Genomic DNA, 23,013 nt, shown 5'->3' with positions numbered 1-23,013 from the left:
AGGCAAGCGTCGGGTAGTCTGTAAACCCCAAAGTACCCAACCAATGGGGAATAGGGGAGGGAAATTGCAGCCGGGATTTTGGGGGGATATAAGCAGGGGCTTCTTGTCCTGTTATGGGTGCCTACCTTTAGGTGGAACACCTAGTGTTGCAATATTGTTATTAAAAAAAATTGCTTTGCTGAGAGATCCTGCCTGATATATTATTTGCAAAATAATTGTTTCCTACATCAGAATAAAATCATCCACCTGCCAGTTGCTCTCAAGAGCGGAACTTCAGAAAATTACCGAATATTGGTCTTCAGCCCCCAAAATTTCCTGTAACATCAAGCAGGGAAGGAGTTTGTGATGGCAATACTTCACTCCCCAAAATTTCCTGTAATGTCAAGCAGGGATGGAGTTCGTGATAGGGATAATGAGTCACGGAGTTGAGTAGTGGATTGTGTGGCTGCCTAAGAGGCTTATTTGAAATAATAACGCCCGTCAGTCAAGCGGAGCCATTGGCCTGTGGGTGCAGGATCAAGCCGGCGATGGACACGCAACGACAGCGCCAGGGTACTGAGAGCTGTTAGCTCCAGCTGGCTCCTAAATATCACTGTTAATTGAATTTCCCCCCAAGAATTACATCGTGACCATACAACAGCTGCAAACTGATTAGATTTAAAGCTACTGACAAGGGCAAATCCTGTTTTCTCATCTTTAAGCTCAAACTAGCTCTGCTTAATTTTTTTTTTTTTTTTTAGATAGCTAACTAAATACTGAAACACATTATGAAGAGGAGAAATGCCATGGAAAACCCAAACGTGATGAGCAAAGGCCATAACGCTCAGATACTCTCATGGCATCTTCCCAAGGATGCATTTATACCATGCTGTTACACACCTCTTGGATCAAGTATTATTTTTATTCCCAGCCCACTGCAACAGGACATGATCCTGCGTGTTGTACCACCTACACCTGCACGAGCACTCACGCTACTTTGATTTACAGGCATCACAACCAAAAAAAACAGTGCTGTAGGTTCTGTCTAACGAAGGGTACTAATAAACCAACGCTACATAAATAAGGTTTACCCAGGTGCCCAAAGGAGGCTCGATGCCACTTAATCGCTCTCCCATCAAGTATTTTTTTGTAGTATCTTTTGAAAGTGAAATAATCACTTTAAGCACACCAAATAACTTCTTTTCCCAAAGCTTTGGTGACAGTAATTGTTCTGGGTTATGGGATAAAATAGATACTTTGCTAATTTCCCTTGATTGAAGTGCTACAAAGGCCAAGCCTTTTCAAGCAGATATTGAAGAAACAGTTTTACCTTTTACCACTTTTGAAATAGCCTTCTACTCCTAGAAGATTTTGTATCACACCGTCTTGTAGATGATGTATATCGGCTTTGATATTACTATAAAATAGTTGGACTTCACTATCATTTTTACTGTGATTTGGACGGTATCTGTTGACATCTTTCACAGCGGCTTTAAAAGGACATTTTATTGCCTTCTACCTACATTATGCAAAACAATTCATACATGAATTTCTGGCCTTTCTGGCCTGAACTAAAAGTGATACTTGATTACAATCCAATTTCCATGGGGATAAAGCAAATCTTGGTTTAGTGTTCTCTTGGTGAAAATGGGAATAAGCAAAAGGTGTCACTAAACACTGTGAAACTAATGGTTTTATCATCATTTCAGACAAGGATAGATTGGATAACTGGCCCAGAAGCTGCAATAAAAAATATTCATGTTTAAAGGTAAAGTGAAAATATATGTCTTGAAACTGAAAAGTCTAAAATTACTTATCCTCTATGATTTATGGGAAATTCTTCTTTCCTACTTAATTGCAGTAGTGGTTTGTCCAAAGTGCCATTTCCAATGTGGGAAAGTGTTTATTGAATTTGAAGTGTGCAGAGTTTGTTTGGACTTGGAGAAAAATATATGAAAACTATAATCCAATTTTCTGCAACTGAAGTTGGCAGATACATAAGGAACTTAAAAGCTGCATTTTGTTGCTTTACAGCTACATCACTTAAAAAAATATTCCTGCATTTTCTGCACTTTCTAACCCAAACTAAAACCGAAGCTTGATTCGACACAGGTTTCTAAGTATTTTGCAAAGCGAAGAAACACCTCTGACCTCAGGGAGCCTATTTCATCCAAAGCAGCCTCCTCACCTGAGACTGTTGTAGCTCAGACACACAAGTGCCCTCCACCGGAATGAAACACTTACTTTTTGGGGAAAAATGCGCAAAATCTGCCATCAGCACCTCTGGCAGTTGGTGTGCTAAAGCGACTTCCTCCTTCTCAGCAATGCGGCTGGTGCTTTCAGAAGCTGAAACAAGGCAATAGGAGGTTCTAAGGCCATTTGTAATTACAATAGAAAACATAAATACTGCATTTGCATTTTCAACGTATTTTCTGCATATTGACTAATTTACTAATTACATTTAGTAATTATTAAAAAACTAATCCTTTACCCCTGTATGCTGGCATTCTGCTATTTAAAAGGAAAAAAAAAAAGCTACATTTTGCCAAGTGAGTCAAAAATAAATTTGTTCCTCAGGTTTGCAATATGTTTTGGCTGCAGCAGTGTGTAAAAGCACATTTGGTTCCCGAGTCATATGACGAAGCTTTCATAACACACAGCCCGTCTGTGCCACTTGCATCAACAGCTTTTTCCTCTCTTATTAAGTAGGAGGAATATGAATTGAGAGCAACCCAAATACAGTTGCCACCTGTTGTTTTTGGCATTACATCTTGAGAATTGATGAATCCAAGGGTTGTAGTTGTGAAAAAGATACAAATTTCCATTCATGAGAAATGGTGACTGTTCGCCGCGGTGTAAGTCACGCTGCGTGTTGTTCACACGTTCCCTTGTTGGACGGCTTGCTTGCTGCCTCGGGTCAACTGACACCAGCACTGTCATCGCTATTTGGGAAACTTGTCACTCAGCCTTAACTGTGGTTTTTCCTGTCTTGGCTCTCAAGCAACCACTTTTCCTATATAGACATTTTGCTTAGCAACTCATCCCTCCCTACTGACCTAAGGCAAAAGTTAAATTTTTTGGGTGACAGACCTCCATATATTTTACAATGTGGAAGAGAACACCCCATCTGTGACTCCCCCAAACCTCAAAGAGCCACACTACAAAAATACACAGGAATAACTTGCTTTTTGATGCAGTTAGTGATGGGAATCCTCAGACTTTCTCCCATCCCCGTTTCTAAATTGCTCAGTCACCCAAAGCAGGCACTGAAAGATGCCAAAGGGAGCCAAGAAGCTCCCACAACCACGCTCACCAACTTTCAGCCAAGATGGAGCAACTTTCTCCAAGAAGCAGCGTCTGTGATTACTATCTGCAAGTCTTCAGACTAAGAAGGTTATTTCCATTGCAAGGAGCTGCTCCGTCCCTTCAGGAGGGGGACGTGCGAAGAGCCTGTAATTACAGCCTGCTCTGAAAGCGCTTCCTCCCCTGCCCCTGGGAAGCTGAGCTGCTCTGAAGATTTTGGGTAGTAGCAGCATCTTGTCTGGTGTAAACAGTGAAGAGCAGTAATTACAGCTGCGTGTCTCCCCCCGCCCCTAGGAACTCAACTGCAGCTATTACTTTCTTGAGAAACAATGAGCAAGATGGTCGTAGGATCAGTCAGCCCAACCAATCTGCTGAAGTGTGAGGATACACTAGGTTTAAGTCAAAGAAATGGAAATATTGATTTTAAAGACAAGACATCTCTGCTGGATGGTAGCTAGAGAATCTCATGTGGAGACATGTGACATCCTTTGCCTTATTAAAAAAAAAATTAAAAGAGAAACGCTACCTAAATATAGATAACATTTTCACGAGACAGAAGACTACAACTTAGAAACATACCTATTGCATAAACTGCTATTTCACAGAGAACTTATCTGTTTGGAGGATGGAGGCAAGAGTGATGATCTGAATGACGTGCCAAGGAACTTAAGCTTCCTGTATAGTACAGGACAAAAATAGGTTCTTCTAAAGTGTGATTCAGAGTAACTAATTTTAGGTCCCTAAAGTAAGGCTGTCAAAATACTCTATTACATGGTTCAAGTTGGATGAGGAGGCGGGTTCAGCATCACCTAAAGCACATACACTGAACACTGATATTGTTCTGTTTCTATAATGCCTGTTTAGATACACATGTTCTAATATAAGTGGAACATTTCTCAGTATAGCCTCTATGGAGCAGAAATAAAAGGCCCTTGTGAAGGGGTTAAAGTGTTAACATGGGCACCTGTATAATTTGTAGAACTTTACTACATAGACAAGGCTGATGCAACATGTGCGATACTGCAGTCCCTCACTTCGCATTCCTGGGGGTTCTGTTCAGGAAAGTTCAGGTGGTTAAATCCATCCTTAATTACATCAGTTCACAAGATACTATTTGGCCTTCTCTCTTTCCCATCTAGTTAGTGGGTTACTGTTCTGACAAGGATGGCCAGTCGCTGTTTGTGCAATAACAGGACCGAAATCCTCCTTGGTGAAATACGTTAATGTAAAGCAAAATTGGTTTTCCTTGTCCACTTCCTGGATTTGTTCTCTTTGGGTGCCTTATTGTTTAAGATTTAGAAAGAAAAGCTGTCTCATTTACGCAAGAGAATCTGGCTTTGACAGTCCATTACCTCTACATACCTGAAACTCCTGAAGATATGCCTGGAAATCATTGTGCCCGCAGGGAGAAAAACTAATAGACCTGAGCCTCATTATAGGAGCTTACTGCTGATTTCTTTGCAAATTACTCATAGCTCTTTGAAATAAATAATAATTCATGGGATACGAACTAAATGCAGCTATCTTTGGAGAAAGAGCCATTATTATTATTTTTCCTCTTGAGGCACTGAGCTGGATTTTTCTGTCTCGCTGTCCTGCCAAACAGAAACCAGCTGCAGAGGAGCATGTGATGAGAGTGAAGTCGCAAAGGTCAATTCCAGGGATTCCGCCGTTCCAGGAACCGAAGGCAATGCCGTCCCTGGGCAGCTGCAGCCACGGGCACAGCAGCTGCTGTCGCACAGCTCCTGTTTTCCAAGCCGAAGCCCGGCACACCTCACAACAAGCACTTGAGGAGCTGATGGTATTTTTTTCAGGGGTAAATGCATCTTCTGCATTATCATGTGCCATTCTCAGTTCACTGGTTTGTCTATTAGTTTCTCTCATTCCAGTCTCCTTCCAATTCTTAGGTTATCAAAATGGCAACTATATATAACTTTTCCGGGCAGGATTTATCTTTCAGCATAGGAACAAATTGTGAAATAGCAACTTGTTTGATAATATCCCACTTCACAAATAGCCTCATTGACTTCAGTGGGTTATCACACACAGCAGCATGCTTCTTTGCATTAGAAGATTATAAATATTTTCTTTTAGAAAAGCCTTCGAAGCCCATTTGGATATCACTGATGGATAGAACCTGTGAGCAGGCACTCTTCATCCTAAAATATCTACAGTCTCTCCTCCTTTGAAAAAGCATTAGCTCAACATGTAAGGTCTTCCATGTTGTTCCAGTTAAGAGAAGAAATTAGCCACGTCTATTAAAAAAAAAACCAAACAATTATAAGGTCTACTATTGCAACCCAGGATAAATCAAATATCAGCCAAAAATCTTTGTTTAGGTTTTCAACCTTGTTTCAAGCAGCATTCAGCACAAATAATAGTTGTGTTTATCACGGCCAACTCTTTGGGTAGATTGTATGTTCACTGTTTTGACACGTGGATCAGAAATATTTCAATATTTATGAACTCTGGAAGAGAGGCAGGCTAACTTAAATATTCCCCCAAGCAACCAATCGTTTCTCTCCTGCTAAAGAATTAGTTATACTTTTCTTCTGGCTGCCTGGTTTCATGCGTTGAATCTGCATGGTAGACTTTCTGGCACATTTCTAAAGCAGCAGCTTCTCCCACAGGGTGTTTTAGAGACATCCGGCAGATTAACAAGCCTTTGAGAGGATCACGTGGAACAAGCTCAGAGCTATCTAGCATTCACTTGGCGAGTTGTTTATGCTTATATCCTAGTAACGCGGGGATAATGAGTATAATTGTGTCAGGGGCATGATTACAGCAATGCAGGTCCAGCTGACTTAAACTGGGACTCAAGGACTGTAAATTGGTGGGGTTTATTATTGCATCAGGTGTCCAGTTAAGAAGAGTTGAAGGTGAAACAATGACCGTAAATAAACACTTCATAACAACCTTGGAAATTTAACTGTCAAAAAGGCCATTTAGGATAGAAAGAATGTTCTAATTAAGGAACACAATAGGACTGTAAATTCAGAGAAACCCCAGGGAGAGGGAAAAGTCAATTTTGCCACATTTGTATATTGCAATTTGAAGGCTAAGCGTGGTGGAAAACACAGCCATATATAGCACAAAAACCAGAAGCTGCCCTTCTGCTGGGCAAAGTACCAAGAACTGGGAGAAACAACTAAGGAAGCTTAAAAAACTCAAGTGAGAAAGAGAATCTGTCTTAAACAAAAAGAGCAGAAAAGATAGCTTGTAATCTCGAAGGAGAGCTCTGCAGGACAATGCAGTAGGCGTTAACTGTTATTTCCTCAGACAGATAATGATACCACTATCTACAACCCCCATGTGTTTTCTTTTTCAGTAACATGGCAATGGATGAACACAGAGTCTGATTCATTCTGTCTTGGCTTCGCCAAATACATGCTCAAATCCTATAACCGTGCTATGAATTAATCTGCTAAAAGGTCTGATGAGACAGGGTTGGAAAAATGGTCATCCTTGGAGATTCCAGCCCTATTTGCCCAGGAAAGACAGAGTGAGGGATTGGTCATCAGCAGCTGGAATGGTATCAGCAGGAGGCCTGGCAGGCTCTGAAATCAGAAGAAATTGGGTCACTCTGGTTATCCCCAGCAAACAAACACCTCTGAAAAGCAGGGTATTTCAAGATGGAAAGTTGCGTGGAAAGGGAATTTAGGGTGATGTCAGGGGCACCAGGGACTTTTCAGGGAGTGGTTGGTAGCATCAGTGTTGCTTTGTTCACTATCTCTTTCTGGTTTTCTCTTTTTGATTTTTTTTAAGCTTAGATATTCACCTCTTTTCTCATCAGATTCCTGGGCTCCGTGCCTTTCTCTCTCTCCAGCCCACGCAAACATTTCTTTTTTCCAGGAAAGCTTTCAGTTCTTTAAGCCTGACCTCAGTCTTTGCTGCGGAAACATGCAAGAATAGTTTCCTGTGACAAGACTAAAAGTAAGAAATAAAGACTAAGAACTGGGCACGCATACAACTTTACTTCCCCTCTGTATGCTCTCCATTTTCTTCAGTTCGTAGACACACATCCTGAGTCATGGGCTATTTCACTGTGTTTAATAGTGTTAAATTGTTTTTTCATCCCCTCATTAATCTGCTTTTTAAGCTCATTATGGTTTGGCATCAATATTCAGCAGCTGCAATTTCTGATTCATGCACAGTGTGATAAGTTGTTCCCTTTTGTCTGTCATAAACTCGTTACCCAGTAATTTTGTTCGATGCCCACAAGTTCTCATACGTAAGAAATAATGAGGCCTATTCCCCATTTATGGTTGTACAAACCTGTGTGGTATCCTGATGGACAGACTAATACTCTTCTGTCTCGAGAAGACCCAGGGGATTATTAGTCTGTTTAGTTTTTCTTCATATGAAGCTGTTCCAGGCTTTGAATCTGCATTTCTTATTTTGCCTGTTGTTTTTCAGGTGAGGAATGGCCAGAACAGGGTACTTTGTACAGCCAGGGTTTGCACAGTGACCTGAGGGTATTTTCTGGTTTACTTTCTGCTAACATTCTTCTCCTAAAGCTTTTTCTTTACAGCCACTGAGCATTATGCTGATTTTCTCATAAAAGTGTTCACAGTAACTCCAGAATGTCTTTTTTGACTAATAAATGGCTTGCCCAGAAACCACCGCTATGTTTGCAGAGTTTGGTGTGCTTTTGCACTGCATGTGACTTTGTTTAATAACACTGAACTTAGTCTGACTTCTTAAATGCCCAGTCATTTAGTGTTACGAGATTTCTGTAGTTCTTCACTTGCTTTTACTGCCCAGAGTAATCTAATATAGGATTTTGTCAAAAGCTTTTTACAAATCCAGGAACACTCCATCGACCAGGTCACCCTTTTCCACATAACCACTGATTTCTCAAAAGCACTCCAGTTGATCCGAAATGTGAACTCTTGCTTCAAAAACCATGCCCATTTTATCAGAACTTATGTTTTTACCAGGTTAGATGGGAAAGATGGCATCAAGGTACCATAAGAATGGATGGAAGTTTGGGTCTGACAGCAGCAACCTTTTTATCTATGGATAAACCCTGCCTAGTTAGGACAAAAGAAGGGGGACACAAGACCCCTCTGTAGGGGTGTGTTTCTTTACCTCTGACATGCACCAGGTCCTGCCTGCTGCATCCAGAAAACGTGAGATGTTTCTAGAGCTTCAGCCCATCTTTCAGAGGCAAGAGAGCATCCTCCTTCATCCAGGTGCTCGTTTTCACCCAATTTGTCACAAATTCACATCTGTGAAACATACTGCCCTCCTTTGCTGGGAGCTGGCCAGCAGATTCAAACCTGGAGAAAGGCATGGAAGGCTGACAGGCAGGAAGACACGCTGAGTGCATTAATGTTGCTTCTTCAGGAAATAATTGTTATTCTCACCAATTTACTCTTGCCAGTAAAAGGTCCTGTGTCAGAGAACTATGGATAGAGAACAGAAGGACCATCTAAAACCATCGGAGAGTCTTCATGTGTTACAACAGACAGTGCCTATACTTTCTGTTTATCTTAGCAAGATGAGCATATCAACATGCTTTCATTATTATTACTAGTTTACCATTTAACTTTCTAGCAAAAATAATAACTGAATGTACCCATTTCTGGAGACAGTACAAAGAGAACTTAAAGCAAGTGTTTGGAACAGACTATTCCATTTCCCAGAGAATGTCTGAATTAAAATGACAACATTTATTGCTAAATCTAAGAAGCTACTCCAAACCCTACGCCAACACCAGTTCCTTGGCCACCACTGGTTCCCAGATCTCCCTGTAATAATAGCAGATCGCTCATTCCATCCATTTCAACACAAATTGTAACTCAAGCTTTTGAAGTTCTCCAGTTCCAAGAGCTGAAGTGGTAATCAACTCAGCAAGACTCAACTCCAATACTTGATGACACAGGCTGCACTAACACATTTCAAGATTCTGAAATACTAATTAAGGTTTCTCTTTGTTGCTTTTGAGAAGAAGTAGTGGGCTAAGGCAGTTAATGAGAATGAATCAAGTCATTTCACAGAACTGCAAGATGTAATAGCTGCCAACCCACCTCCATTATAAACCATTCCGTTACCAACCCACACTCTTTTGTGCTTTCTTCGATTTTTTTTTTATGGAGCCCTAAATCCTCCACAAAATCTGACATCATTGTTCTAGTGGCTGTGGGACGGGTGATGTGTAAATCTCCCATATTTCAATGGGAATAAAGAACTAACTGCCTTAAATGACCGTATCTCCTCCTTCTCAGTGTGTTGTGCAAGAAGAGAAAATATAACCATCAGCGGCATCTCAGTCAAATTTTAATGTGGTTCCTGTGAATGGATATTTCATAAATGAAACATCAGAAAAATCTCCTCCTGCTTTGCTATCATATCACGAGACTAAGACTTGTGATGTGCTCAGGAAGCATGACATTTCAAATCGTGAAATAATCATCCAGGTAAAACTGAGATCACAATGCCAAGAACAGCAGCTTGCCAAGTTGAAGAATTTTGACATTCTGTTTGCATGCAGAATAAGCTTTCCTGAATAACATTGCTTTTACATGTTTAGTAGATTAAGATCTAATCTAACTTGCATAAAACTCCTAGGTCACTCACAAAATTCAAATATTTTTATGGTTAAATTGTTCCTTTGTTCACAAACTGCTTAAAAAGTCAAGTTATACTTATCTTCTGTAATGAAATTATACCCAGTGAATTTAAATCCTTGCAGGCATTACAGTAGGTGGGTTTGTGTTTAGATTTAATCATCAAGCCAAGACTTAGTTGCTCCATCACACCAGCACAGGACTGACAGACTTTACCCCAAATTGCACCCTCCTCTTCTTATGCTTCGGAACTCAATATCAGAACTTTAGCAGTTACACTTTCATTTGAGATGGATTTTTTTTCTATAGGATAGATCAGTTCACATCCTCATGTTTTATTTGCCAACGCTTTCTGATTTAAGAGAACTTTGGACAGATGATGCAAGTCTTCAGGGCTGATTTCCTCATACTGAGCATTTCCTTATGCTTAGTGGTTTCGTTTCTTATTACATTTTCAGATTAAAATGTTTACTGCTACTATCTAGATCTGATTTACCTGAAGATTCTTTTTATATATCAGCCATTATACTCTTTAAAGCTTAACTTATACTAAAAAATCCGAATGTTATTTTCATGTGGTTTTGTTGGTGGAGGTTTAGATCTTTATGTGGAGGAATGAGTGTTAAGCAAACTAAGGACTTTGAAATGGCAGTGACAAAAAAAAAATGTTAAAAGTGGACAGAAGTTTAATTTAATCAAATATTTGTTTCTATATATGCCAAACAAAATTCTTGAGCTATGAGCGGGATCACAAGCAAAAGAACTTTGTGGATTAATGCTTTAACCTAAAAAATAAAACTCAATGCAGAGAAAAACACAACAAATCATCTTCATGCCCTAGATGGAATCAGGATATAGTGAATTAGGGCTTTAATAAAACAAAAAGCCTTCCACACAATTTGCTGTACAAGAACATAGTTATTCTACATGAGGGCTCTCAGAATAAATGTTTGGAAAAAGCACAAAAAAATCTACACAATGTAGTCTAGCCACAGTAAAATAACAGGTTCACAATTCTGCATCCGTCACCAGATAACTCATGTTATTTTGTGTAAGCAGCCCATGATGTTAGAGCACGAGAGGGACAAATTTAGGTCCCATCCACATGCAGTTTGGCTGCGGTTCTGCAATGTGATCTGTGCAGGCATGACCATCCCTCCCACAACACCCGCTTGCTTCAGTGGGTCCCCCACGCAGATCAGGTTGCTCAGAAATGGATCAGGAGACACATGTTGTAACCAGGTCACCTGCCTGTGCACACATTCATCTATAACGTATTTAACCCATTCATCTATAACATATTTAATCAGGCAACCACCAAGCAAATATTTCAGCAATTATTATTTTTGTCCATGCTTTAGTACTTCAACAATCTCTCATTTTTATTTTTCCAGAAGGGTAATCAAACTCTTTCAAAACCAAATGCAGTACTTTTTTCAACCATTCTGTTAAAACTTCCTCTAGGTTACACAGTAATTATAATGTAAGTATCCAGGCAGGTCATCCTCAAAGATTTCATAAGGTTTATATGCTAAAATTTCAAGTTTTGCAATTCTACAGTACAAAGTTTGTTTGTTTATGATGCAGCTAAAGAAAAGCATTTGTATTTCACCAGGACACTTCATTTTCGCCAAACACTGCTTTGTCTTTTGGTTTGCTAACTCATATCCAGATGCTGTCTCTTAACAGGAACCCTCTTTCTACACTTTTCTGTATATGAATACACCACATGAAAGGTATAGAAAGCCTAAATCTTTATTTCAGTTGACACTTTGACATCCATTTTACTTGATTTTTAATTTTTATAGGCTAAGAACACTTCCTTCTCTTGTGCTAAAGCTGATGGAATAAAAATCTGTTTGGGTTTATTTCCACATGATTACAACATTTCTATTCCATAGTTCCACAACAAGCCATTGTTTTCTATCTTACACAGGAAAAAAGCAGACTAAGGCTCTTCAAGAACCCACCTGTGTGTGTGTCTTGTCATTTGGGCTTGTAAGTTTAGTTTTTAGTGCTTAAGAGAAGACAACAGATACTGATAGGCAGTGATATGTAGAAGGAAATTTAAAAAAGAGGTGAAGTGAGGCCATTGCTTATTTCACAGTTAGCTAAGATTAAACTTTCAAAAAGTTTTCAGTATATTTGGATATGATGTAAATAAGGACTGCAAAGTAACAGCCCTAAAGAAGCTTGTACAGATTTGAAGCCTGTAAAGCTGAAAATCTTAACAATTTTTATTCAAAAATGAAGTCACGCAAATGAATGCAATTTAGGATAAGAAAGTGTGATGAGCGAACACAGAAAATAAGATGGCTACTAAAGAAAGAAGAAAGTTTATCATTTTGCTTGAAAAGGCAAACATAAAGGAAGAGTAAGACACTACTTTAAAGGATAGAAGAGACTAATGTACATTACACTCAACAGAAAACAAGTAAAAAAAAAAAAAGCTAGAAAGGACCAGCTAAACTTACAGAGCTGCAAACCTTCTGCCAGAGTATTCAGTGTTCCCCAGGTAACAGCAATAACCAGGCAATGGGAGCAGAAGCTGCTTTTATCTCAAGGTTTGGCATCCTTTGGGAAACCACTCCTCAAAATCAGCTGGGGACCATTTGCAAGTGAGTCAGGTTTAGAGTTTGGTTCCTATTCACAGAGTGATGAAACACAGTTGTGCAAATATCCAACATTCCAAAGAAAATGTATAGCTAAAGAGATCAGCAAGCTGGTGACTGAGACAGAGGTGTGGATGCCAAAGAAAAGCCAGGAATGTTAATAGTTTGTAGATTGTGCAAGAAAATCTACAAAAAAGTAGCAGAAGAGCAGAAATGCAATCATGGACATGTCTGAGGAGGAGCCATGTTAAATTAAAATGGTGCAGAAAAATAGCAGCATAGTTACAAGTTGAAGGATGAATTAAGACAGCAAGCTGCAAGGTTATGTGCCTGAAGGGACATCTGCGTTAACACCAAAGACAGTAATTTTAGGAGTGGAAAACATCAACTAGATATGGTAGTGTGGGGTGACAGCCACATACAGAGAAAGCAGGAGTAGTGGGTATCGAAAGAAAAAAAAGGCTTGAATGTTTTTCCAGCTATTCTGTGCTGGAGACGAACAAACAGCATAAATAACGACGCTACAGCTTTGAGAGCAACTTTGAATTAACAACCTAAACAGGAGCTCAATAAAAAAAAGATTCCCTCATCAAAAACTCTTTATTAGTAGTGGTCAGTGTCAATGGCACCGACGGTCTAATTGTTCTCACCAGCATCACCTGGGACCCAACCACACCCCCTCTGCTCAGTGGTCCAGGAGCTCTATTTAAGCTCAGTGCTGAGCCTTTCTCTATTAATCTCTAGATAGGCTAGGTTTCAGCCTTGCCTCTTGGATACTCCTTGTCTCTAAGCTGCAGTGGTGTTTCTAGCCTTCTGCTCCTGGATGGACCCTGCTGTTGCTCCCAGCCGTGCTCAGGTACCGTGGGACTGGGTGGCCTTAGTACTGGGGTCACCCCCAGCTTCTGGCATAGACACATTTGTGTTCTCCCCTGACCTTTGGCAGTAATGGCATCTTTACGGGCTTCTGGTATTTTCCAATAATTATGTTTAAACTACATTATTCCTATTACGATTAAGAACAGTATAGTGTGAAAACTTTACTGTGCTTGCAGCAGGTACTAGGAGGAATTTTTAAAGGCTTAATATTTAGAAGCAGATGACCTAGTGGTGAAATTAGCCCTATTTACAGCAGAATTTTCCTTACCTGCAAAAAAAAATTGCTAGGTACAGCATGTTTTTAGGCAGCTTTCAGATTAAAGAAGCCCTTCTGTACAAGCTTATGTCACAGTAATAGTTGTTCCTACATGATGCTGTGCTGGGAGTGAAAGTCAGTCTGTGTATCAGAAGTGGGAACACAAAACAATGTCTTCTGAAGGATGCAGAGGAATAAAGCTGGCTAGCACTTATGTGAATGAATGAGGATATGTAGTGATTAGAAAGGAAAAGTGAAATTACTATGGTAAAATACGAGCTGAATCATAAGAAAGCAACTGTTGTCAGCATGGCAAAGGCCTGGGCAAATGGGCACCATAATGGTCATCACTGGAATTCACTGCAGCCTGGAGTTTCTCACTCCAATGTTCCTTGTGACTGTTGCTGCTTTGTTTTAGTAATAAGAAAGGTCGCCCTTATTTACCCAGTAGCAAACTGAATGCAATGTGTGGTAAGAGCTAAGCTGGCAGCAGCGTGAAAGGCTCTGTATTTTATCTCCAGATGATCTGTGGATGTTATGGCATTACACTTTCTGTTCATCCTCAAGGTACAATCATTTGTTTGTTGCAGGAAATGCTCATAACCATTTGCATTCTTCTGCAATATAATCAAGGAATATATCTCATGCCTTAACAGATGTAGGTGTTTAGCATTTTTTACAATTTGGCCTTAGGAAGTGCAACCAGCTGATTCTTCCTAGGCCAACATCACCAGCCTAGAGAAAACAGCTGAAAGAGGTGGGGAAAAACCTTAAAACTTCATTGACTTTATACAGGCTGTTTGCATTTCTTGGTAGTGTGTACAAATGCTCTCTTGCTAATTAGGGCATTTGAGTACTGTTTGATTACTGTAAAATATTAGGTGTTTCATGGTATCATCTTCTGGAATGCTTCAGGCTCTGCACTGTATGTCTGCTACTTGTCATGAAATAATGAGAAGCTTGGACTAATCTAGGGAAAGAGTGGCAAGGTGTTATTATGATAAAAATGTTTTAAGCTGACTTTTCTGGAAAAAAAGGCAATAGCAGTGTGAAGACAGGAGATGAGAGGATCTGACAGCCAGGAAGCTCTTGAGGACAGTGACAGGAATGGAGTCCCATCTGAGAACAAGTCCAGGGCTGATATAAGGAGACCTGAGTGATATCAAGAAAACTCTCTTGAAAGATCTAAGATTCTCTTGATAAAACAAAGGTTGCCAGTGCTGGAATGTGCAGATAGCAAAGCGTAACCAGCACCAGAGCAAGCTCTGGTTCCAAGGATTGTGTTGCAGTGCGTTATACTGTAAATATGCTTGTTATAAATTTACATTTTACCTGTCTTGCTCTTCACTGCTGGTAGATGGCAGCAAATGACAAGATTTTCAGTCTGTACTGCATTGTGTTCCTCTTTGTGTAGAATTCTCCTTTTTAAAAACAAAATGGTGCTGATTCCACCATAGCAAAATGTGTGACACCTGTAACAGGCAAGGGTTTGATTCAATGTTATACAGTCAAAGAAAAGGACGAAACACTGTCCATTGTGTTTCTGTTCCCTCTGATTCTCTGTGAATATTTTTGTTCTGTACTGAACTGAATGGTTGCTTATCTAGTTACTTGATGTGTCTCAGAAAAGCAATTTTTTTTCTAGGTCTTGATCTATTTTTAATCTCCCTCTAGTCTTGAGATCCAAACATGTAAACAGCTCGGGTTATGTTGCACTAGTGCGAGGACATGCAGTGGTGTGTGGGAGGGAGTTGCCCGATGGAGAGAGCAAATAAAATTATTTCTATTTTTACTGTAAAGTCACAGTTAACCTGGCTTTATGTCTTTGTGAGAGAGGGTTGTGTTCATCTTTTGTTTTTAGTGTGGGATTCTACCCGAATCTACCTTTCTTTTTTTAGGAAAAGCAAATTGAGCGGTGGGAGGAACTTAAACTGCAAGCAGACACAAAATCTTTGTGGTGTTTGGTTGCAGACTTGGCCCACTAAACAACCAGGTTTTGGCCTGTATTTCTGCATATGTGACATCTACCTAAAAGTAATTATATGCAAACACTTCTGGAAGGGTTTGCTGATGAAAACATGAGGACTGATAGGTATCAGTGAAGGTTTGGAGAATAGTTTGCATGAGGTGAACTTTGTTTCCAAGGCCTGCTGCTGCAGTATTTGCCTCTGCACAGTTGGGAAACAAGCTTTTAAAACTCCAGGTGAGAGCTTTAATGTTATGTGAGGAAAGTCAGTCAGGCAGCCTCGTCAGGGTGGAATGCCCAAAACAAATCTGGGTTTGGGGGGTTTTTGTTTTATCTTTCAAACTACCTAACTTTCCACATTATCAGTCAAAATTACTTCAGTTGAGGTAATTACTTACTTTTTGTGCTTCAATTCTTGTAAACCCCTGAAATAGGCTAATGCTGGTTACCTGTCACGAGATGCTCTGTGTGGGGGTCTCGGCTGCATGTTTACACCTGCTGCGGCAGCCCTGGAAGAGGAGACAGTTTTGTTCAGACCTTTGTTCTCTCAATGAATAGAAATATAAGAGGGAGAAACACCCTCACAGAGCTCAGTGAGTACCTCACAGAATCTCAGAATGTCAGGGGTTGGAAGGGACCTGGAAAGCTTATCCAGTGCAATCCCCCCATGGAGCAGGAACAACCAGATGAGGTTACACAGGAAGGTGTCCAGGTTGGAATGTCTGCACAGAAGGAGACTCCACAACCCCCCTGGGCAGCCTGGGCCAGGCTCTACCACCTCACCAGGAAGAAGTTTCTTCTCAAATTTAAGTGGAACCTCCTGTGTTCCAGTTTGCACCCATTGCTCCTTGTCTTATACTGGTTGTCACCGAGAAGAGCCTGGCTCCATCCTCCTGACACTCACCCTTTAGATATCTGTAAACATTAATGAATCACCCCTCAGTCTCCTCTTGTCCAGCTCCAGAGCCCCAGCTCCTCAGCCTTTCCTCACACGGGAGATGCTCCACTCCCTTCAGCATCTTGGTGGCTGCGCTGGACTCTCTCCAGCAGTTCCCTGTCCTGCTGGAACTGAGGGGCCACAACTGGACACAATATTCCAGGTGTGGTCTCCCCAGGGCAGAGTGGAGGGGAGGCTCTTCCCCGACGGGCGGTTCCCTCGTTTCTCAGGCGCGGTCAGTTTGGGGTGTTGTGTCCCGCCCGGGAGCGCGCGGCGGCCGCTTGCGCGGGAATCTTGACCCTCGCGCGCTCCCGTCCTGTCGCCGCTCGCTGAGGGGACGCGGCGGTCCCGCTCGGCCGCGGCCCAGGGAGCAGCGCCAGGACGCGGCAGCGGCTCCTCCTCCGCCCTTGCAACCGCCATGTCTGCCCTGGCGAAGGCCTCCGGCGCGCTCAAGTCGGTGGATTACGAAGTGTTTGGGCGAGTGCAAGGTACAGAGGGGCTGTGTGATGGCGGAGGGTGAGGGACGCTGAGGCGGCGGTGGCAGCTGCGCATGCGCGCGGGCGCTGATGCGGCGTCGTGCGGGGCGGCGGGAGCGTCCCTGACGGAAAAGGAAGGGGAAAGGTTGTAAATATGTTCCCCCTGCAAGGCTCGGAACGTTCTTTGGAGAGCACAGCCTGTTTTGTCAAAAACACTTCGCCAGCCGCGTCTCTGTCAGCGCGGTTCTGTGGGAATGTGTCGTGTCCCCCCCAGGGCTGGCAGCGAAGCCTTGGGGTGGAGATTAACTCAAAGGTGATTCCCATACTGCAACGTCATCATTAGAAAACCGCAGGTGCTAACTGCATCAGTGAAAATAATCGATTTTGAAAGGAAGGCTCGAGGCCAGCTTGTACCCACATTCGGTAGAGTTTGCCCAATGTTAAAATGTCCTAACTACTCTCTGAAATTTTTGTAAGAAAAGACTGTGGATGACTTGTACACAGCTTACTGTAACTTTATATTAAGAGAAATTCCTAGAAGTGCTATTCTTTCGAATTATTCTAATGTCTCTTTTTTTCTTTCTTTCCTAGGTGTTTGTTTCAGGATGGTAAGGCAATGGCCCATTTACTGGTTCTACTTTACAGTATAGTATTTCCAGTGCTAAAAATACGGCAGCAGGTCTGTAAACATATCCAACTGCTGTGTTCAGTTCTCACTTCAGTTCTCACTTAGATGGCTAAGTATTGCAAGTGGATTTAAAAGGAAAAAAAATGTTTTATATTACTGTTATATTAAAACGTATTTCTGAAAGCTTACTGATGTGTTGCTTGTTTGGATTACTTGTGATAAAACAGCCACAAGAGCATTATAATATGTTACTCTTTAGAAAGGTTAAATCTGAAGATCTTTATGTTAGTTTCTGAAACAATGTGTTCCCCTTTATTTTTTTTTAATGGCAATTATAATAGCAGTATTTGAAGCAGCTTGTTGTGTTTCCTGGTGACAATGTGCTGCAAACGTGCAGCCTGTCGCTCATACCCCAGGCAAATGTCTCCACCAGCTCTGAACATGCAGCAGGTGGTTTTGCATTTTGCAGAAACCCAGGAAACAAGAGGACATTTCAAATAAGAACGGTTCTTTGTCTGGAAATCGTGGTCCATGCTTCATATTAGACCTAAAATTTCTTATGCGTAGTTTATATGCGTTGTGAAATGTGCAAAATTTAAATGGACAGAGGATTATAATATAGTATGTCTTGAATGTAGTTATTCTATCAAGTGGAAAGTGCGTGTCCACACAGAGTGGGCAGATGCAGGTTTGCTCTGCCTTGTTTTGGGCTGACCCGGGGCCATGTGAACACACCGTAGTGCCAGTCCCAAGCTAATAAATTGTGTTTAAAGTTCCTAAAATAAGTGGAGCAAGTCTTTGGCCTCCCTGTGACTGAATAAAACCTCATGCCATCAGATCTGTGTGTGTGTACAGATGATAAAGCAAAGAGGAGGATTACTTTTATTACGAGTAGTGTAATGTCTTGGTGGGAACCATCGTATGTATGGTTTTTCTGAAGAAAAGTATAAAAAGCTGTGAAAATGGAAGTGTGAATCTATTTATGCATTTATTATGTATATGTGAATTCTTACTCTTATTCAAAAGTTGTCTACTTCTGCAACTTCAGAGCTGGCAGGAATATCTTAATGTCCGGGTATGTCATCAGCTATGGATTTTTTTGTTACCTGTAGATCTTAAAGCTATGAAAATGCAAGTGGGGTTTTAAGTGGTGTACGTGCAGTGTATGTGTTGACACTGATTGTCCCTTTTCATTCTTTTTCCAATCAGTACACAGAAGAGGAAGCCAGGAAATTGGGAGTGGTTGGCTGGGTGAAAAATACCAGCCAAGGAACCGTAACGGGCCAGGTTCAGGGCCCAGAAGATAAAGTAAATGCAATGTAAGTATTTTTGTGGGTCTTTTAAAGTCTTACTAAAGTCATTTATAGAAACATTTTTAATTCAAAGTGACATGTAGGTTCATATGTTGGTAATGTAATAATACTTTCAATAACCAGTTTTGGTTTTAAGGAGTTGAGATATATTCTTTTAAGCTGTAAGGAGAGTCTTTAAGCTTTAAAAATAGCGTGTACAATCGATTTGTCAGTGTATTCCCCTAGCATATTCTTTTATTGTGAAGGGAAGATAAAGCCTTGATTCATACAAGTGAGCACAGATCTGGTTTTTAATTCTTAGAAATATCTCTGTAAAGAAATAGACTGAAAAGCTTGTTGAAATGCTTGCTCAGCCTGTGCTTAATGGAAAGAAAACTGGGGTTAAGGATGATTAATTTTTTTTTTCCTCCACCCCAGTTTAAAAAAAGAGTTGATACACATTTCAGCAAAGGCCTCTAGTCTCTATCTGGAAATAAATTTTGATATATTTGTTGTCTTTAAATAATGGGTGTGATTTTCTTTATGAAACTGGCAGTTTCCAAATGCTTACAGCTATTGCTCTGAGGAAATGATGCCTGGAAAAACACAAAGCCTAATTCACTTGCTTCCAACTATCATTTTCTGCAAGTGTACATAGAGAGATTGTTGGGAGTTTTTAAAAATCCTTCAGTGGTTTGTTCTCTCAACAAAGAATGAGTGATGGTAAAACTTGCCTTTGTAACTTTATTATGGATGGGCAATTATCAGTGCAAGTTCAGCCAGCACTTTCTGATACAGGAGCTGCTTCAAAACTGCATTTAGATAAATCTAAGTTCACTTTTTGCAGAGAAAAGGGTGTTACACTTTCAGGTAAAGAGATTCATATGTGATTATCTAATGTGACAGAAGTACTTGTAGGAATTTTTTTGATCTGAAGCTTAACATGAGGTTGCTAATTTTGGACTGTGAAACACTTACAAAGCCAGAGAAACATGGGTTCTTTGTTTCCTAGGTTAAGTTTATACTGATGTGCTGGAAGACCTTGTTTAGCTTGCTGTAAATATTTTGTAAATGTAGCACCTTGGTGCCATCTCTAGTAAATTCTGAACACTGAAAAAGAACATGTGAGAAATCAGGGTTTGGTTTCTATTTGTTGGAGTACTTTTTTATTTTAAAATTTCCAGCCAGTTGGTTTATTTGCATTTGTTTAAGTGAAAGCATAGTTTAGCTCCCGCTATTTCTTGTATTTGCATGAACTAGGTTTCCCGCAGATCGCAGTGTTCTGTCCGTCCTTCTCTCCCTTTCTGGTTATGTGTGTTGATGGGATTCAAAGGAAACTGTGTTTACCCCAAACCCAGGAAGTTTATATGTAATAGAGGATCTCTCTGCAAGATTAGACTAACAAGACTGGGCTTGTTCTCAAAAGATGTGATGGTGTACACAGTATTCCAAAAGGAAATAAGACTTTATTTTTTCCATCGTTAGACAATTTCAAGTAGGATCAGCAAACTGGCTTGTGACAAGAAAACAATGCTGAAGCTTTTCATGTACATTGTGCCTGATATTCAGAGCAAATAAAAAGCTGTTTTGAGTCGCTGCCTCTTCTGAAATGAAATTGCTGGAAATTGACATTTTCCTGTAATGTGGGAATAATGTTGCAATCTTGAAGTGTGTGTTGAGATACACATTGTTAAATTGGAGACCCTAGAGTAGAATGCTGAAGGAGAAACAGTGCGCTTTTCCTTGTTCCCTGTGTTGAAAAGGTAGTGGGTTTATTTTTGGCATTAAATTGGTGAACTTGCACATGAAAAAAGAGCAATTGTATATGAATAGTTTCTTTGAAAGCCCTTATTTCTCTCTGCTAAAACACGTTAATAGAACGTCAAAATAGGTTTGAGCTTTCAGAAGTTTTTACCAGAGCTTACAGTGGTTTCTTTTTTTTTAATACTCAACCGTGCTTACTAGGAATTCATGATACTGTGTTCTACATTCAGAAGTTATTTAAAATGCTGTATTAAATGAGAAGAAAATGGGACTTGCTTCTGCTATGGCAAATTAATATAAACCAGTAATCATAAACACACATATGTATTTGAACTGGGATAAATAATTAGAAGGAAATTTTGGCACCAACTTCCTACGCAAGCTCTGGTTTGTATTTGCTAGCTAGTCACAACTTAAGAGACTGTATGTGTATGACACTTAAATTTGGAGGTCTCCATGTTCAAAGAAACTGAATGCTTTTCAAAGAAATGCAGGGTGCGAATCAGTACTGAAAGGTGTTTTAAGAAAGGTTTCTGGTGAGTGCTATTTCAAATATTGGAATGATGTAGTATCTTGTAGAAATTTTTCAAGAAGTTTGTGCAGTCTTTTGGAAAGGTATTTCCACACCTGCATAAATTTACAAATGAAACTTCAGGCACAAAATTACCTGATTTTTCAGAGATGCAGCACTTGGGAGTTTTAAAAATCATGTCTCAGTGGGAATGAAATGATTTCTCAATTCTTTTAGTGGCTCTGGCTTGGTAATGTTAGTGTTTTCCTGATGGAAGGGGGTGTTTTAGCCTATCAGAAATGTTAATCTTTTCATGATGCTAAGAAGAATTGAGGTCATAGTCTAAAAAGAGAGTAGGGGTGCCATGAGCAAGTGTGGTTCTAGAACAGGGAAACAGGAAAAGCGATATGGAAGGGAGGCATGAGGGAGAGGAGTTTGAAGAGGTTAAAGATGGGGAAAGTGTAAGATGTGAGAAAAACACCATGAGGCACTCCAACGGTACGAGTGCGTGGAGTGAATCCCAAAGCCTGCATTTGTTCTGGAGCAGGAACGCAGCACAGCTCCAACCCAACCATTTTCCAGCAGCGCTGTTTTGCTCCTGACCCTTTTTGTTCTACTTGGTATCACTGCCTGTGTTGTGAGGCACAGTTTGGAAGCGTCCAGGACAGGCTCAAGAAACAATGCCTTTATGTGATTATTTTTATATTTTTTAATGCAGGCTGCAAGGTAAAATATAACCTGGAAGGAATGATGAAGCCAGTCCTGGTGATCTATTTTAAGCATTATTGTAATGCAAGTATAGATTTGAGATAGTGACCAGAACTGGTATAAAGTGGAGAAAATAAGATTTAAAGCAGGAGAGCTGGAGTTGACTGTCCATATTTCAACTTCTCCAGTGAAGTGAGGGTATGTTAGAGAAAATCAGTTGGCCGGGTGACTGGTGATCTTTGGAGAGTCTTGGGTAGGTTTTCCCCAAGCCTGCTGGAGTTTCTTCAGCAGTTGTGCTGGAGCCTGGATTTTGTCCTAAAGTGTGGAAGTAATTGTTTCCCTGCAGACATAAAATATGATTATGACTAATTACTTCAAAAGACGACATGCAAAATAGTTTCTTCTGGAGCATTTAACAATTTAGCAGGGACATTCTGACTCTGGAAGGAAAAAGTGGAAAATGATAGGTAAGTATGAAGGGTTTGGGCCTGAAAAGTGTTGCATGTGCAAGAAGTTGCATTCTTTATTGGAGCATTCACTTTGTGCTGAACACAGATCAGCATGTTTGTTGCAGTGCTGGAAGGCATCTTTTCCCTGTAAGTTTGCTTTAATATGCCCTGCTCTGTAACCTCTAGATGGAGCTGTTTGTTCTGTAGATACTTTCACCTATAAATACTTCATTTGAAGCAAATCTATTTTTAGATACTTATGGCAGAATCCATCTTCTTCAATACCTTTTTCCTGCTGTATTTTATAGCCCTGTCTGTTTGCTGCTACTGCTCCGCATAGATAACACCCCTTCTCCTTGGATACTAAAAGCTCATTTTTGGTCTTTTACTGGTCTGTAAGACCAAGAATACTGAAGTCCAAGAAAAGCGGAGTCGCAACATTTCTAAAACATAATGAAATAAGGTTTTATGGTAAGCTGAGGTTGTTTTTGCCAGCCTGGATATTGTTAAATGGGGTAGAGGAGGTAGTCCTTTTGTGTCTTTTTTTTTTTCCAGCAAGACTTGTAGCACAGGGTATTTCATCGTAGTATCTTGTGATATTCTTTTCCATTTTATTCATCAAATAAGGTTAGAGCCTTTGTAGTCGTTGTGGTTGTTGCCATAGCAACTTGCATTGATGGGCTA

General features: G+C 40.4%; 1 protein-coding gene and 1 long non-coding RNA gene across 10 annotated transcripts in view; one reads left to right on the top strand and one right to left on the bottom strand.

Moving 5' to 3' along the window:
• Positions 1-1,470: 1,470 nt before the first annotated feature.
• LOC135579223 (uncharacterized) lies at positions 1,471-16,614 on the bottom strand. Of its 2 annotated transcripts, none has more exons than XR_010471936.1 (4): positions 16,469-16,614; positions 15,963-16,073; positions 14,931-15,070; positions 1,471-12,497 (listed from the first exon to the last, which is right to left on the bottom strand). It is a non-coding gene; the product is annotated as an uncharacterized LOC135579223 (long non-coding RNA). The 2 variants fall into 2 exon arrangements; XR_010471935.1 differs by having other exon boundaries at positions 16,014-16,073.
• ACYP2 (acylphosphatase 2) overlaps positions 13,304-23,013 on the top strand; it is a 32,787-nt gene continuing 23,077 nt past the window's right edge. The window contains exons 1-3 of one of the 8 annotated variants that reach the window (XM_013370690.3): positions 13,304-13,322; positions 17,569-17,656; positions 18,815-18,924. In XM_013370690.3, the coding sequence (XP_013226144.2) occupies positions 17,594-17,656; positions 18,815-18,924 (173 nt within the window). In that variant the 5' untranslated portion in view covers positions 13,304-13,322; positions 17,569-17,593. Of the gene's footprint in view, positions 13,323-16,766; positions 16,990-17,036; positions 17,291-17,379; positions 17,401-17,568; positions 17,657-18,814; positions 18,925-23,013 lie in introns of those variants that run through there. The other 7 variants (XM_013370689.3, XM_021280475.2, XM_065060010.1 and 4 more) reach the window with 7 other exon arrangements.

The sequence above is a fragment of the Columba livia genome, chromosome 3 (genome assembly GCF_036013475.1).
Source record: "Columba livia isolate bColLiv1 breed racing homer chromosome 3, bColLiv1.pat.W.v2, whole genome shotgun sequence".
NCBI lineage: Eukaryota > Metazoa > Chordata > Aves > Columbiformes > Columbidae > Columba > Columba livia.
This window is presented reverse-complemented; position numbering and strand designations above follow the sequence as displayed.